Raw genomic sequence first — 14537 nt, 5'->3', positions numbered from 1 at the left:
TTATAACATTTTTTATCCATCTACCAATAGGTGGCCTACTTTGCGAGACATCGCTGGTCTTTGTGATTGAATCTGTGTTTGATATTCACTGCTTAACTGAGGGACCTTACATATAACTGTATGTGTGGGGTACAGAGATGAGGCAGTCTTTCCAAAATCATGTTCAACACTATTATTGCAAACAGAGTGAATCCATGCAACTTATTATGTGACTTGTTAAAGGCCATTTTTACTCCTGAACTCATTTAGGCTTGCCATAACAAAGAGTTCATTGACTGAAGACATTTCAGCTTTTCGTTTTTTAAATTCATCTGTAAACATTTCGAAAAACATAATTCCACTTTGACATTATGGGGTGTTCTGCTTAGGCCAGTGACAAAAAAAAAAGTGCAATCTAATTCATTGTTAAACTCAGACTGTAACACAACAAGATCTGGAAAAGTAAAGGGGTGTGAATACTTCCAGAAGGCCCTGTACCTGGTTAGTAGCCCAAATGCTGCAGTAAATTGTGCCCCTTTTACCTCTTCAATATGGTTGACGATGAAATTGCCTGTTCTTTCAGCCAGAGATGTTTTAAGACAGTGCTGCTTTAGTCATTTATGGCCATTTCTATAATATGGTCACCCACGTACCTGGAGCAGATGGCGCGTCTCACATTTAAAGGGACATTGGACTCCAAAATCAACATTTGTCAGATGTTTTTAAGACCTCAAAAGTAGTCTGATGTCAGTGTGAGTCGACACATCCCACGCCATTGGTTATGTAGATCAAGCTACACAAATGAATGAAAAAGTTAAGCACCGCAGCTCTGGAATTTACATGGTCTTTTACATTACTTTTAAATTGCGGAATATAACTGAATCTACAAGACATGATGGCCTGGGACGTAGACTAATCGTGACATTACCTTTGAGGTCTGAAAATGTTTCGATTTTAGAGGGTAATGTCTCTTTGATATATTTATATATACGGTGCATTCGGAAAGTATTCAGACCCCTTGTCTTTTTCCACATTTTGTTACGTTACATCCTTATTCTAAAATGTATTAAATAAAAAAATGTACTCATCAATCTACACACAATACCTCATAACGACAAGGCGGAAACAGGTTTTTATACATTTTAGGAAATGTATTAAAATAAAAAATATCTTATTTACATAAGTATTCAGACCCTTTACTATGATACACGAAATTGAACTAAGGAGCATCTTGTTTCCATTGATCATCTTTGAGATGTTTCTACAACTTGATTGGAGTCCACCTGTCTTAAATTCATTTGATTAGACATGATTTGGAAAGGCAGAGACCTGTCTATATAAGGTCCCAGAGTTGACAGTACATGTCAGAGCAAAAACCAAGCCATGAGGTCAAAGGAATTGTCCGTAGAGCTCCGAGACAGCATTGTGTTGAGGCACCATGAGCAACAAGATTCTCTGGTATGATGAAACCAGGTTTGAACTCTTTGGCTTCAATGCCAAGCTTCACGTCTGGAGGAAACCTGGCACCATCCCTACGGTGAAGCATGGTGGTGGCAGCATCATGCTGTGGGAATGTTTTTCAGTTGCAGGGACTGGGAGACGAACGGAGCAAAGTACAGAGAGATCCTTGATGAAAACCTGCTCCAGTGCGCTCCGAATCTCTGACTGGGGTGAAGGTTCACCTTCCAACAGGACAATGACCCTAAGCACACAGGCAAGACAACGCAGGAGTGGCTTCGGGACAAGTCTCTGAATGTCCTTGAGTGGCCCAGCCAGAGCCCAGACTTGAACCTGATCGAACATCTCTTGAGAAAATAGCTGTGCAGTGACGCTCCCCATCCTACCTGACAGAGCTTGAGAGGATCTGCAGAGAAGAATGGGAGAAACACCCTAAATACAGGTGTGCCAAGCTTGTAGCGTCATACACAAAAAGATTCAAGGCTGTAATCGCTGCAAAGGTGCTTCAACAAAATACTGAATAAAGAGTCTGGATACTTAGTAAATGTGATATTTCAGGTTTTTTTGTTTTAATAAATGTAGAAAAAAAATCAAAAAACTGTCGTTGCTTTGTCATTATGGGGTATTGTTTCTAGATTGATGAGGGGGGAAAAAACAATGTGATACATTTTAGAATAAGGCTTTAATGTAACAAAATGTGTAAAAAGTCATGGGGTCTGAATACTTCCTGAATGCACTGTATCTGTATATTAAAGGCAGTTGTAAAAACGTTACAATATCATGGGATTGTGTATGTATTTACTTAATAGAAACTCTAGAATCTTTGTACTGTACTTTCTGTGTAATACATCTGAATTCCAATTACTATCTTTAAAAGTATACTCTCTGATAAGACTGTCGATCACAATATCATCAAAGTTTTAAAAAACAACTGTAAACAGTTGTTCTTGTTACATTAATTTAATATTATTTTGAGTAACTTGAATTTCACACTTGGGGAGATGTTTGAACATACCAGCACATTACATTTTTGCACACGCAATGTGCTATTTTTGCTGTCAACTAACACCTTCGATTCTCCCAAGATATGTGTCAGTAGCTAGGCTTCCATCCAATTGGTGACAGATGTTCAGGTGAGTATTCTAAAATGTTCATAAAAACAAATATGTGCATTTTCCCACCAGACATGTTTCCATCAAATGTACTTATTGAAGATAAAAGGCTGTGCGTGATGAAGTAGTGCACATAAAATACCTTTTGCTGTTACATTCCCATGTACCGAATAAAAAATACAAATGAAATGGGTTTCCATCGCATTTTAGACTCTACTGATGGTTTTCTCACAACAACAAAAAGGTTGCGTATATAGCGTGTTCGCCTACACTGGTATTGTCACTTGAGCTTGAAGCCACGCACGCGCATTTCGCTGTTGACTAGAGCGCACCTATAGCCTATCATTATTATGGACAAAAGAGCAACATTATTTTTTATTTGTCAAACGTCAGCCAAGCATCGATTATCAGTTCACCAGAATAAGACCCTCAATATTTATTGGAAAGGAGCATCAAGCTCATCACCTTGCACTTTCACCAGCCTGTGAAGTTTGTCATAAATGATTTCATCTGTAGCCTAATAGACTGCATGTTTTCCGACGAGTCGTAGTGGGAGGACCACACTACATGTTATTGCGTGTTTACTCGATATGATTGTTAAAATCGTTTCCACCGACATTTCTCGCATAATTCATTTATCCGACAAAAGAAAGATCCCACCATATTTTGTTTAGTTGACATTTGGAAAGTTTACCCCCCCAAAAAACATGTTTCCAAAAAATATGTTTCACGCCTGCCATGACATTTTGTTATTCAACATGCATTTTACTCACATAAAAATGTTGAATGGAAACCTGGTTATCGTAAGTGTTAATTATTCAGCTTTCATAGGTCAAGAGCAGTATAATGTCCCGTTAATGAGCTCTACTGATTTATGCAAAATAAGGAGAGAGAGAAAAACATTTATGACGAGGAACATCTTCGTAAAATGTAAAACTGCAAGAGACACCATTTCTCAACAACAGTTATAAGACATACAGATAAAGTGCAATACTTCCTTCTCTTCACTAGCTGTCACTTTCGTTTTTGGGGGGAAAACACCTTCGCCAGGGGCTGAATGGCAGTGCAAGCAAGAGAAAGAGGATTCCGCCCAAAATAAGCATGACCCCTGCACACCCAATACAGGACACTGACCAAGACAGCTCGTGATGCAAAGGCACCGAGTGGTCACTGGCTAGGAAGGAGAGGACCGATTGGTTGAAAACAGTAAGAGACAGGAGCATCAGGAGGCCTAAGAGAGAGAAAGAGAGGGATGAAGAACAAAAGAGAGAGAGATATTAGGGGCTTGGTGTGTGTGGAGATGGTAAATACACCTTACTGATGGGATGGTGGAGGTGGTATTGATATACAGTATATGACCTTTTCATCATCCACTTCTCAGAGCCTCAGAGTATATCAGGACTGTACAGGTGCCATGACTAATGCCCTTTGTATCTAATTAGTTAGCTCCCTTGATACTCTTGATCAATGGCTCTATGTTTTTCATTTAAAAAATAATAATAGTGTTGAGTACCAGTAGCTTTGTTTAGTTTCTGCTGCCTGCACAGGTTAAGTCCTAACTCTCTGCAACATGGGTAAGGTCTGAATGGTGTTCTCCTCGCATCCTATCTCCTATCTCCTATCTCCTATGCTTCCCACAAGGGATCAATAAGGGATCATCGCTTTTCACCTGGATTCGCCTGGTCAGTCTATGACATGGAAAGAGCAGGTATTCTTAATGTTATGTCAACACAGTGTATAATACCTTGGCTGTCACATGTCTACTCGCTCACCTGACAGAACGAAGCAAACCGAAGCAGGCTTGAGGAAGAACGATTCTCCTTTGCTGAGGGCTGTGGTGATGCATATGGCCCCCATGACCATCAGGAAGAGACCGAAGAGGGCCATCATAGCTGCCGCCACATTCAGACCTGAGAAGAGAGAAAACAGTTATTGTCTTGATACAGGTACATTCCATTATTCATAGTACATTGGCACCAGGTACAATGACATTTTAGTCATTTAGCAGACAACCACATGCGTGAAACAGTGTTCAAAAATGGCAATCGACAAAAAGGTCAAGGTCATGGCATCCACTTCTAATTCTAACAGATATTGGTACATCACCTCTGACTAGCCTAGAGGACAATGGGAAGCGTAAAATGTCACACTCCTGACATATGGGGGCGGCAGGGTAGCCTAGTGGTTAGAGCGTTGGACTAGTAACCGGAAGGTTGCTGACAAGGTACAAATCTGTCATTCTACCCCTGAACAGGCAGCTAACCCACTGTTCCTAGGCCATCATTGAAAATAAGAATTTGTTCTTAACTGACTTGCCTAGTTAAATAAAGAAAAAATAAATATAGGGCATCATTCCCATTGAAACTAATACAAAACACAGAAGATATTGCTCTTTTGCGCATAATAAATCCAAAGATATTGAATTTGGCCATCAGTGGCCCTCTTAAAACAATATGGTGCACGACACTTCTGGTTTAGACCTCTCGAAAAAAAAAAAAGGATTTCACAATTGGTCCCCATAGACTCACGAAGAAACGCTGTCTTGCTGGCTTCAGTGCTGTAACGGAAGAGGAGTGGGTGGAATGCATTACAGACACTCACTGCAGTCAATGGCTGACCCAGTGAAACATAGACGACAGACTCGAGGAAGAAAGAGAGAGAGAGTGGGCGGGCGGGCAAAGGTGGGTCATAGGTTGAAAGAGGGCAGGGGGACAAGCTGACTCACTCTTTTCTGTTGTCTTCTGGAAGATGACGGCATTCTCTCCAGTGGTGTAGAACTTGAAGTAGTTGCAGTGAGATTCTGAAGGAGATGAGGAGAGACGAGGAACTTATTTGAAACGGATGGAGACCTTATCCACTTGCCCGTCACCATAATCTTATTGCGATTCGTACGGCTTGCTGCACACTAGTTGTCGTACATTCGCGCACATTGATGACAATACCAAGGCTGTTATCTCTTCTATACAATTAGCGTCATGACATCTCGTAATCCAATACATGCAGTTGATCCTACATATAGACGACCGTACAAATATACTACAGCTCTGCCTTCACTATTATTCTATTTTAGTACAGTATTTGAGAGTAATATGTGTGTTTGTTCAAGGTAAGCATCTATCCCTACAGAATGTAAATGTATATTGCAGTCCATCTGTGACCCAGTCTACACCTGCATCCAGTGATTGGATTGTGGACACAATGCTAATACCTGATATCTAGCCGTATCTAACGGTGGGGGCTATAGCTATGTAATGAAATCATAATTGTCACTTCTGGCCTTGAAATCGTGAGATTTGGCTGAACTTCCCCTTTCAAATCTGTCATAGAAGGGTTCATAGGATTTCTCAAGAGAGCGTTTTGTATAGTTTTGAATGTACGAGTTTGAGTGAACTCTGTCTGGTTTACACAATTTGCCGGTATTCAAAATTTGCCGGTCTGTGATTTATGAGAGGTGGATTTGTATAGTTTGGAATGAATGAGTTTGAGTTAATGTTTGGTTTACACAAAATCATGTAGGCCTATTCATGCAGCCCCAGAGCAGTCACCTCCTGGCAGTTCAGCCGGCCCACAGCTCTCTCGCTCAGGGTCTATGTCCGCCACCCACAGAGTCCGGGAGCATCCTTTCCACAGCCCGTAGTGAGCCGCCAGACACGTCTGGTTGTTGTAGAAGTTCTTGGGCGGGGACAGCTCCACCCAATACTCTGTGCCCAAGCCCAAGACTGTCAGTACCACGCCCACGATGGCCACGAAGAACGCCAGCTTGATCTTGCCCTTCTGGACCTCGCTCATGTCCCCTGGGTGTCTCGATGTCAACGCGTTTGCCCGGCGCTTAACTCCCATAGCACCAGCCCCAGCCCCTCTGCCACCCATGACACCGGTCAGTCCCAGTAGACCTGCTCCTGGTCCTACGCCCACCCCCGGTGGAACCGGCCTGCCATCCTCTTCGTGCAGAAAGAAGGTGGACCACATAACAGCTTTGCAGATGTTCACGATTGGAGAGAAAAAATGAATATGAATAATGGCTAAAGACAAGTAGAGAGTGCAGGAGACAGGAAATGGGTTTCTATGGTGAAGTGGCAGTGGAGCAATAGAAATGATGATAGACAGGGGTTGTTTTGGCAAGCGGGATGGAGGGAGGGCAACAGGAAGATGTGGGAGGACAGGAGGGAAACAGGAAGATGTGGGAGGACAGGAGGGAAACCAGAAGATGTGGGAGGACAGGAGGGAAACAGGAAGATGTGGGAGGACAGGAGGGAAACAGGAAGATGTGGGAGGACAGGAGGGAAACAGGAAGATGTGGGAGGACAGGAGGGAAACAGGAAGATGTGGGAGGACAGGAAAAGAAGTCAAATGGGAATTAGCAGCACTGCTGACTCAGTATATGAAGCAAACATGCTAAAACCCGTGATAAAAAAGGATAAATCATGTTTAGGATTATCAGTGCAGAAAATATATTTTGTTTCGTTTTTTTGGGGTGTCGGCACAAATCATTAATTGTAAGTTAGTAACACCAGACATCGAAAGCTTGAGGTAAAAGGTGGTTTGGAAGAAGGATGCAATGATGAGCGGGTCATAATGAAGAAAATGGGTCATAAATTAGAATAGATTTGAAAAAAAGATCAAAAACAGAGGTAGCTTCTGGGTAGAAGGTGGGAAACAGAGTTATGGAGGAGAAGGCGAAAGCAGAGAGTTTTAACATCAGTAGAAGACAATCTACTGCCTTTTTAAACAATCACAAAGTTAATATAAACTAAATGTTAAAACTGCCGTATGCCCCTTATAGTGGCTAATAAAATCCAACATGGCAAATATCATTTTCATCTTGACGGCTACATGATGGACAATTTAATGCTGCACATACTATTTTCCAACTGCATGGTTGCTACATTGACCCTTTCTCACCTTTCGAAGCAAATATTGTGTGCACATATTACTTCAATTACTATCATCAGGTCGGAGTTGTGTTAAAGTCACTTTTTTTTACATGGTTTTATACATATTAAATAACTATATCTATATTTAGATGTCGACTGAAAGATGGACAACACATTGCTACTGTATCTTACAAAGAAGTCTAAGCAACTAGTACGCTAACTCAAAATAGGGCAATGTTTGCACCTCATTACCGTTACCCTCACAGGATATAAAAATTGATTTGAAGAGGAAGTTCTGAACAATAAAGATTAAAATTACAGATGCAAAACAGTCCTGTATGATTCAGTCTTGAATACCTCTTTTTGATTGGCCCCTTTTTTTAAATTTTCGCCTAAAATGACATACCCAAATCAAACTGCCTGTAGCTCAGGCCTTGAAGCCAGGATATGCATATTCCTGATACCATTTGAAAGGAAACACTTTGAAGTTTGTGGAAATGTGAATGGAATGTAGGAGAATAAAACACATTAGATCTGGTAAAAGATAATACAAGAAAAATACAAGAAGAAAGTTGTACCATCATCTTTGAAAAGCAAGAGAGAGGCCATAATGTATTATTCCAGCCAAGGTGCAATTTAGATGTTGGCCACTAGATGGCAGCAGTGTACATGAAAAGTTTCAGACGGATCCAATTGCATATCTGTTAAAACTTTTGTATCAAGACTGCCCAAATGTGCCTCATTTGTTTATTAATAACTTTTCATGTTCAGTACTGTGCACTCTTCTCAAACAATAGCATGATATTCTCTCACTGTAATAGCTACTGCAGTTAGATTAGCAATAATTTAAGCTTTCTGCCAATATCAGATATGTCTATGTCCTAGGAAATGTTCTCGTTACTTACAACCTCATGCTAATTGCATTAGCCTACGTTAGCTCAACCGGGACCCACCAATCTTGAAGTGGTTTTAAAGTGCCTCGCAATATTCCATTCAAATCAACTTATTCCATTTCAATACCTATTGAAATATACAACATTGTGATCAATAACTCCATTAAATACGAAAAAAAACGCTAACTCGACCAGCAACAAATGCCGACACCCCAGAGCAACTTTAAAGGCCATCATAAGCATAAGCATAAGCAATTCCATTTATTTTTCAATTATGTAATTCAATATCTCTCTACGACGGACCCAAATGAATTTATTTCTACTAATTTAGCTTTACTATACACTCAGTCATGGCCACATTACGAATCATAACAATGATATGAAGAAATTGCTGACCTGTTCGGTGTGCGTGTGGTTCAGTTCGGGAATGAAACAGGGCGAGGCGAAGAGAGGGAGTGCGCGAGAGAGGGGTCGCAGAGGAAGAGAGGAAAGGAGGTATGGGGAGTGGAAAGAGGGTGGAGGCCAAAGTAGTCTTGTGTGAGTGGGTGTGTTTAGTAGCTATGTGGCCACACGCCTATGCCTGTGTATATGTTTGTTTAGACATGCACGTACGGTTGTGCTGGATCTATCTGTCTTTGCTGGCCCCTGTAATATGTATGTGCGAGAATATGGGTCAAGAGTGTGTGGTCTCTATATCTCTGTGTGTATCACTCTATATCACTCTATATCACTATATCAGTGTCTGTGTGTGCGTGCGTATGTGTGTGTGTATGTGTGTGTGTGTGAGTGTGCACCTGATAGTGTGTGTGTGTGTGTGTGTGTGCATGTGTGTGTGCGTGTGTGTGTGTGTGTGTGTGTGTGTGTGTGTGTGTGTGTGTGTGTGTGTGTGTGTGTGTGTGTGTGTGTGTGTGTGTGTGTGTGTGTGTGTGTTTGGGTGTGTTTTGTGGTGTGTGTGAGAGAGAGACAGAGCGCGCACACGAAATAATTTAGTGTGTGTGTCTCTTCATTCTATTTTTGACAACCACCTGTTAATGACATACATTTTCTTTTACTAGAGACACAGGCCTGCTGACGAGTTTATGTCAGGAAAGGGGGTGAAGGTAGATTCCTTGGACTTCTGCTAGTACTTTGTAGATGAAAGAATTGTGGCTGCAACACTTCAAATCAGAAACGTTGCATATAGCCTTGGTGTGACGTAGGCTGAGCGAGATCGAGTAATGGCTAGGGGCAAACCCTATACTCTGCCTTTTGCTGACACCTTTCAAACCCAGAGTTCATCCATGGTCAATCTGGGTTCGTGTAGGAGACAGTATTGTCTGATTCCAGCTAATCAGCTGGATTTTCAGGATCTGTTCACAGGATCTATAACAGTTAGTAGTAAGATCCAAAGACTTTAAACCTGTATTGCTTGAGTCAACTGGAAGCCTATTTTAAAGCTGCTACATGAAGACGCTATGCAAAGTGAGTGTGAGTTATGTACATTGCCCCAGATAAAGGCGTCCTCTTGATAGGAAAAAAATATGAAATGGAGACATTTTAGAAATGTACTTGATGTCTTCCATTCGAAAGGCAACATTATTGCAATAGTTTCCTGGGGAGACTTAATAAATGATTGATAAAAACTCCAATTCAAGCTGAGTCAAACGTAAACGTCCCTTTCTCCTGTATCGGAAAGTTCCATAAAAGATTTGAGCATACCTGTAATTGTTTTACACCTCTGCCACCCAATGCACAACCTTACACAGTGAGTGCATGGGGATGGGATTTACACCTCTGCCGCCCAATGCACAACCTTACACAGTGAGTGCATGGGGATGGGATTTACACCTCTGCCGCCCAATGCACAACCTTACACAGTGAGTGCATGGGGATGGCTGTTCGTGCCACTACTGTATGCCGAGCACATGCCATTCAGATCCCATGTCCAGAAGCACATACAGTACACGACATGGGCATAAGGATCGCAACACCACACCACAACTCCCTATCAGGGGGAAAGATTTATGTAGTGAGGTCATACAGGGACTCCAGGGATGACTGTCTCCAAACCTTGCTACACTAACAGACAGGAGGATTGTAGTCAGTTCTAGACCATGTAAACAGGGATCCGTGCATTTCAAAAACAATTTACATACTGTATGCACAAATCATTTTTTGTAACAAAAATACATGTCTATAGTGCACTGCTGGTATGTACTTTTGGGCCAACATAATAACAACTTAGACTATGAGAATGCAACGCAGGGGTAGGTGTGACCTCTCTGGTCCAAACAGTGCTTCAACAGGGTTGGTAATTATGCGACTGGAAACAGTCATTCGCACAGGGAATTATTCTGCTGGCAGGATGCTGCAGTCAGATGTGCTCAGCATTGTGATAAGTAACGAGAGACACTGAGGGCCCTGTTTGAATACTTCAGAAATACATCCTTCCTTCCTTGTTTCCTCAAATGTTTTTGAAATGTCTCCTTCCTTCCTTGCGTCCTTGAGGTAAGCACAGATTTAGAAGGGATCGGATAGGTGTAAGCAATGTTATCACCAATCCAACTGATTCAGAGCTCTGATTACTTCAAGACAGGTAGGAAGGAAGGATGCATTTCTGAAGTACTACAAAAGGGCCCTGGACTGCGAGTTACTAAGATAATGTAGTAGTGAATGATCTCCATAAGATGGCACTACCAGTCAGAGCTTTGTGGGGTGGCGGTGCTGACAAAATAAGCCACCCTGATTTAAAAGGCATGCATGGCGAAGTTTGACTGTGTGATCAGATTAGACCAGTGCGAGATGATTCGTTAGGGACAAAGTTGGGGTTGTGTTGCATTGGAGTGGTACTGAAATCCACCCAAAACCACTCATTCCTTTAATTTAGTGTTATTTAACATTAATACGTGAGGACAATATTTTTGCGTTATAATAAGGTTGGTAGCAACATGGAAAATCCCTGTGGAAATCTGTTGCAGGTCATGTCGACTACAAAATCCACAATGCAATGCTGTCTCTATGGGCCGACTGGCTAGCTAGCTAGCAAAGCTAGCGAAACACAATAATACCAAAGACAATATCAGCATGTAACGCAGCTAGTTAGCTGTAAAATCTTCTAAACAAACTGCACTATCAATTTAGGAGTCTATCTCACCATGTTCAACCTGCAGATTTATGTGCCTCACAGAGTGGTGTCTAACATTCGCAACAGCAGATATACTTTTGAGGAGATGGGAAACGTTGCCCATGCTACGTCAATGGGCCGCACAGTCCATTCTAGACGATTCTGGGACAAGGAGCCTTCAAGGAGTGAATGGGAGTCTATTGGGTCCTAGCTCAAAAACCGAACATTAGCATCAACAAGAAGTACAACATTACAAATCTTTTTTGAGATGTGGGATAATTAACTTGCTGTCTGTAGTATCGTATAGCTTTGGAATCCTGACATTCCTTCCTTTCAGGAAAATAGGCACATTTCTCGACATATACCCTGACTTTGAGAAGGGATTGCGTAACGATTAGCTTAGCGACCGCGTGACGCAGCATGTGAACGTGATTGGTGGACAGTCTGCACGGGTAGGGCGTTATATGTGCCCTCATTCTTTGGTTTTATACCTCCTTTCTATATTATCTCTGGCAACGGCACCATGCAATGCACCCTGGACCATAGAGGCAGACAAATAGGTAGGAATATCGCAAAAATATTCTAGAGTAGGCAACGACCAGTATGGAAATATGACACCTGGATCGCCGTTTTTGCGATCTAGAAGTCATATTCAAATGAACATACAGTGTAGTGAGAGCGACTTTATCACAGTGCTACGTCATACCGGACGGATTTCTGCCTGCTTGAATGCCAATAACTCAGATGCACCTGAAAACATGAAGTGACCCAGGGAATCGATAGAACATCCCTCGGAGACACACAAAAACAATATAACATTCAAAATGGGTGAACCTTTCCTTTAATGCCTTATTTGGGATGTAGGCATGGCATAGTGTTGTGGCAGGAGTTCTTCCTGACATGGGGACCTAACCAAAGAGTTAGTTACACTGAGTGTACAAAACCTTTTGCCCTCAGAACAGTCTCAATTTGTCAGGGGAATGGATTCTACAAGGTGTCGAAAGCGTTCCACAGGGATGCTGGACCTTGTTGATTCCAATGCTTCCCATAGTTGTGTCAAGTTGGCCGGATGTTCTATGGGTGGTGCACCATTCCTGATACACACGCTAAACTGTTGAGCGTGAAAAACCCAGCAGCGTTGCAGTTCTTGACACAAATCGGTGTCGTCTGGCACCTACTACGACGCCCATTCAAAGGCACTTAAATCTTTTGTCTTGCTCACTCACCCTCTGAATGGCACTCATACACAATCCATGTCTCAATTGTCTCAAGGCCTAAAAATCCTTCATTAACCTGTCTCCTCCCCTTCATCTTAACTGATTGAAGTGGATTTAACAAGTGAAATCAATAAAGGATCATCGTTTTCACCTGGATTCACCTGGTCAGTCTATGTCATGGAAAGAGCAGGTGTTCCTACTGTTGTGTATGCTCAGCGTATATCTATAGTTATAGCTCGAATGATTGTCTATGGTGTGGTATAAGGGTTTAGCAGTGTATATTCCATTGTGGCGCTCTATGTGTTGTCTGTATGGCAGTGCATCTCCACTCCTCCCTGACTGTGAGGTGCATTATAGCCAGTGTTAATGCTGTGCCTCCTTCTCTCTCTGATTATATTATAGGTCCAGGCTGATGCAGAGAGAGATAAGGGGATTGACACAGGAGGAGCACCTGCCAGTTATGTGCACTGCAAAGAAAAACGATTACTCATCAACCTCCTTGTCTCTCTCTCAATCCTTCTGTCACCCGCTTGGTGACATACAAATGAAATTGAAGGTACGCCTACACGTACACGTACACGCACACGCACACGCACACACACACACACACACACCACACACACACACCCTAAAGTCTCAGACCATTTCTCTATCAACAATTACATTTAACACACTCTGTCCTTTCTCACTCATAATATTTCCCCTTCTCAATTTTCTATAAACAAATTTCCACTCTCATATCTCCTGACAAAATTATCATTATGAAGAGACTGACTGTGTGAAAGAGAAATTACCGTTACTGGAGTTACACCTAGTACTGAGGTGCACTCAGTATAACGTTTAACAGCAGCATTTCAATGAGTAACCAACCATTGCAAGAGACACAAAATGGCCGCCCAGCTACCCAATAAAGCATTTTATTTTAGGTGTTGGACTGACCAGTTCAAGAACACCTCCATACTGGGATTGTGCAACAGGAATGGACACCAGTTGAATGCCTGACAGCCTCAAGACACGACAGGACACCTTGCCGGATTGAATGGCTCCAGCCGTTGTACACTGAGGCTAAATTAGGATGACCCTGGATTGCCCCATCACAGGTGGGAACCTGTCACTCAACAGATTGATGAAAGAGGATATGATGCAACCGGCTGAGACCCAGGTCCCTAATTCGCCCTGTGGCCAAATGAATGCAAATGTATTCATAGTGCCGCTGCTTGACCCTGCTGGTAGGCTCTGCTACTTGTTTTCAGTGACAACTTTAAATACAGAAAAATGCAAACTGAGCCACAGTATAGTGCAAATCCAAATCATTAAAAAATAGTATGTAAAATGATGTGTTATACAGTTCACAAACAATTTAATCTAATCTTTGGGTGTAACATGAAAACAACTGAAATGAAACCATAAGAAAGTGTGGCAAAGGGAAACGACCTAGATCAGAACGGGGGCAGGCAGAACATTCACAGCCCTTCTCCTTAATCCTTAGATCATGTTCCTGTTTCTCACAACTGCTCTTCACTCAACTCCTGGTTATAAGAGACAGATTAGCTGGCGACCGTAGCTGGCGACGGTAGATAGAGGATGAGTCATACAGGCAGACAGAGGTAGAACCTAGCTCCCTCTTAACCCCAGAGAAATGATCAGTTGGCAGCATAACACTTACAGTACATGATCAGAGGTTGCCACTCATGTTTAGACAAAGTGATGTTCATGCTCCCCACAATCTTAAAGCCGCAGCATTACTTAACAGCAATCTGGCAACAGAACATCCTTTTTTTTTTGTTACCAGCATGCATTGCAGGCAATTCCATTTGAAACTTAAAATGACCTAAAAAAAAACCTATCTATATGGTATAAATGCCCATGTTAAATAAACTAACGTGTTTGGGGGGGGAAGT

At 42.0% G+C, this 14537-nt stretch overlaps 1 protein-coding gene across 1 annotated transcript; it reads right to left on the bottom strand.

The window, feature by feature from the left end:
• Nucleotides 1-2100: 2100 nt before the first annotated feature.
• LOC109908459 (voltage-dependent calcium channel gamma-6 subunit-like) lies at nt 2101-8887 on the bottom strand. Its single transcript, XM_020507103.2, has 5 exons — nt 8713-8887; nt 6095-6523; nt 5275-5349; nt 4322-4459; nt 2101-3780 (listed from the first exon to the last, which is right to left on the bottom strand). Exons 2-5 carry the CDS (start codon nt 6516-6518, stop codon nt 3557-3559), a joined length of 861 nt encoding a protein of 286 aa, XP_020362692.1. The 5' UTR covers nt 6519-6523; nt 8713-8887; the 3' UTR covers nt 2101-3556.
• Nucleotides 8888-14537: the final 5650 nt, after the last annotated feature.

The sequence above is a fragment of the Oncorhynchus kisutch genome, linkage group LG17, assembly GCF_002021735.2.
Source record: "Oncorhynchus kisutch isolate 150728-3 linkage group LG17, Okis_V2, whole genome shotgun sequence".
In the NCBI taxonomy this organism is placed as follows: domain Eukaryota; kingdom Metazoa; phylum Chordata; class Actinopteri; order Salmoniformes; family Salmonidae; genus Oncorhynchus; species Oncorhynchus kisutch.
Note: the sequence above shows the minus strand (reverse complement) of the source record. Positions and strands in the feature narration are given on the sequence as shown.

Bases quoted from the DNA above. Each gene is read 5' to 3' on its own strand.
- LOC109908459 (XM_020507103.2), bottom strand. From the start codon at position 6,518: ATGTGGTCCACCTTCTTTCTGCACGAAGAGGATGGCAGGCCGGTTCCA. The intron at 5,350-6,094 runs GTGACTGCTCTG...CATCTCCTTCAG, and splicing joins GCCGGCTGAACTGCCAGGAG to AATCTCACTGCAACTACTTC. The intron at 3,781-4,321 runs GTGAGCGAGTAG...TCTCTCTCTTAG, and splicing joins GGTTTGCTTCGTTCTGTCAG to GCCTCCTGATGCTCCTGTCT.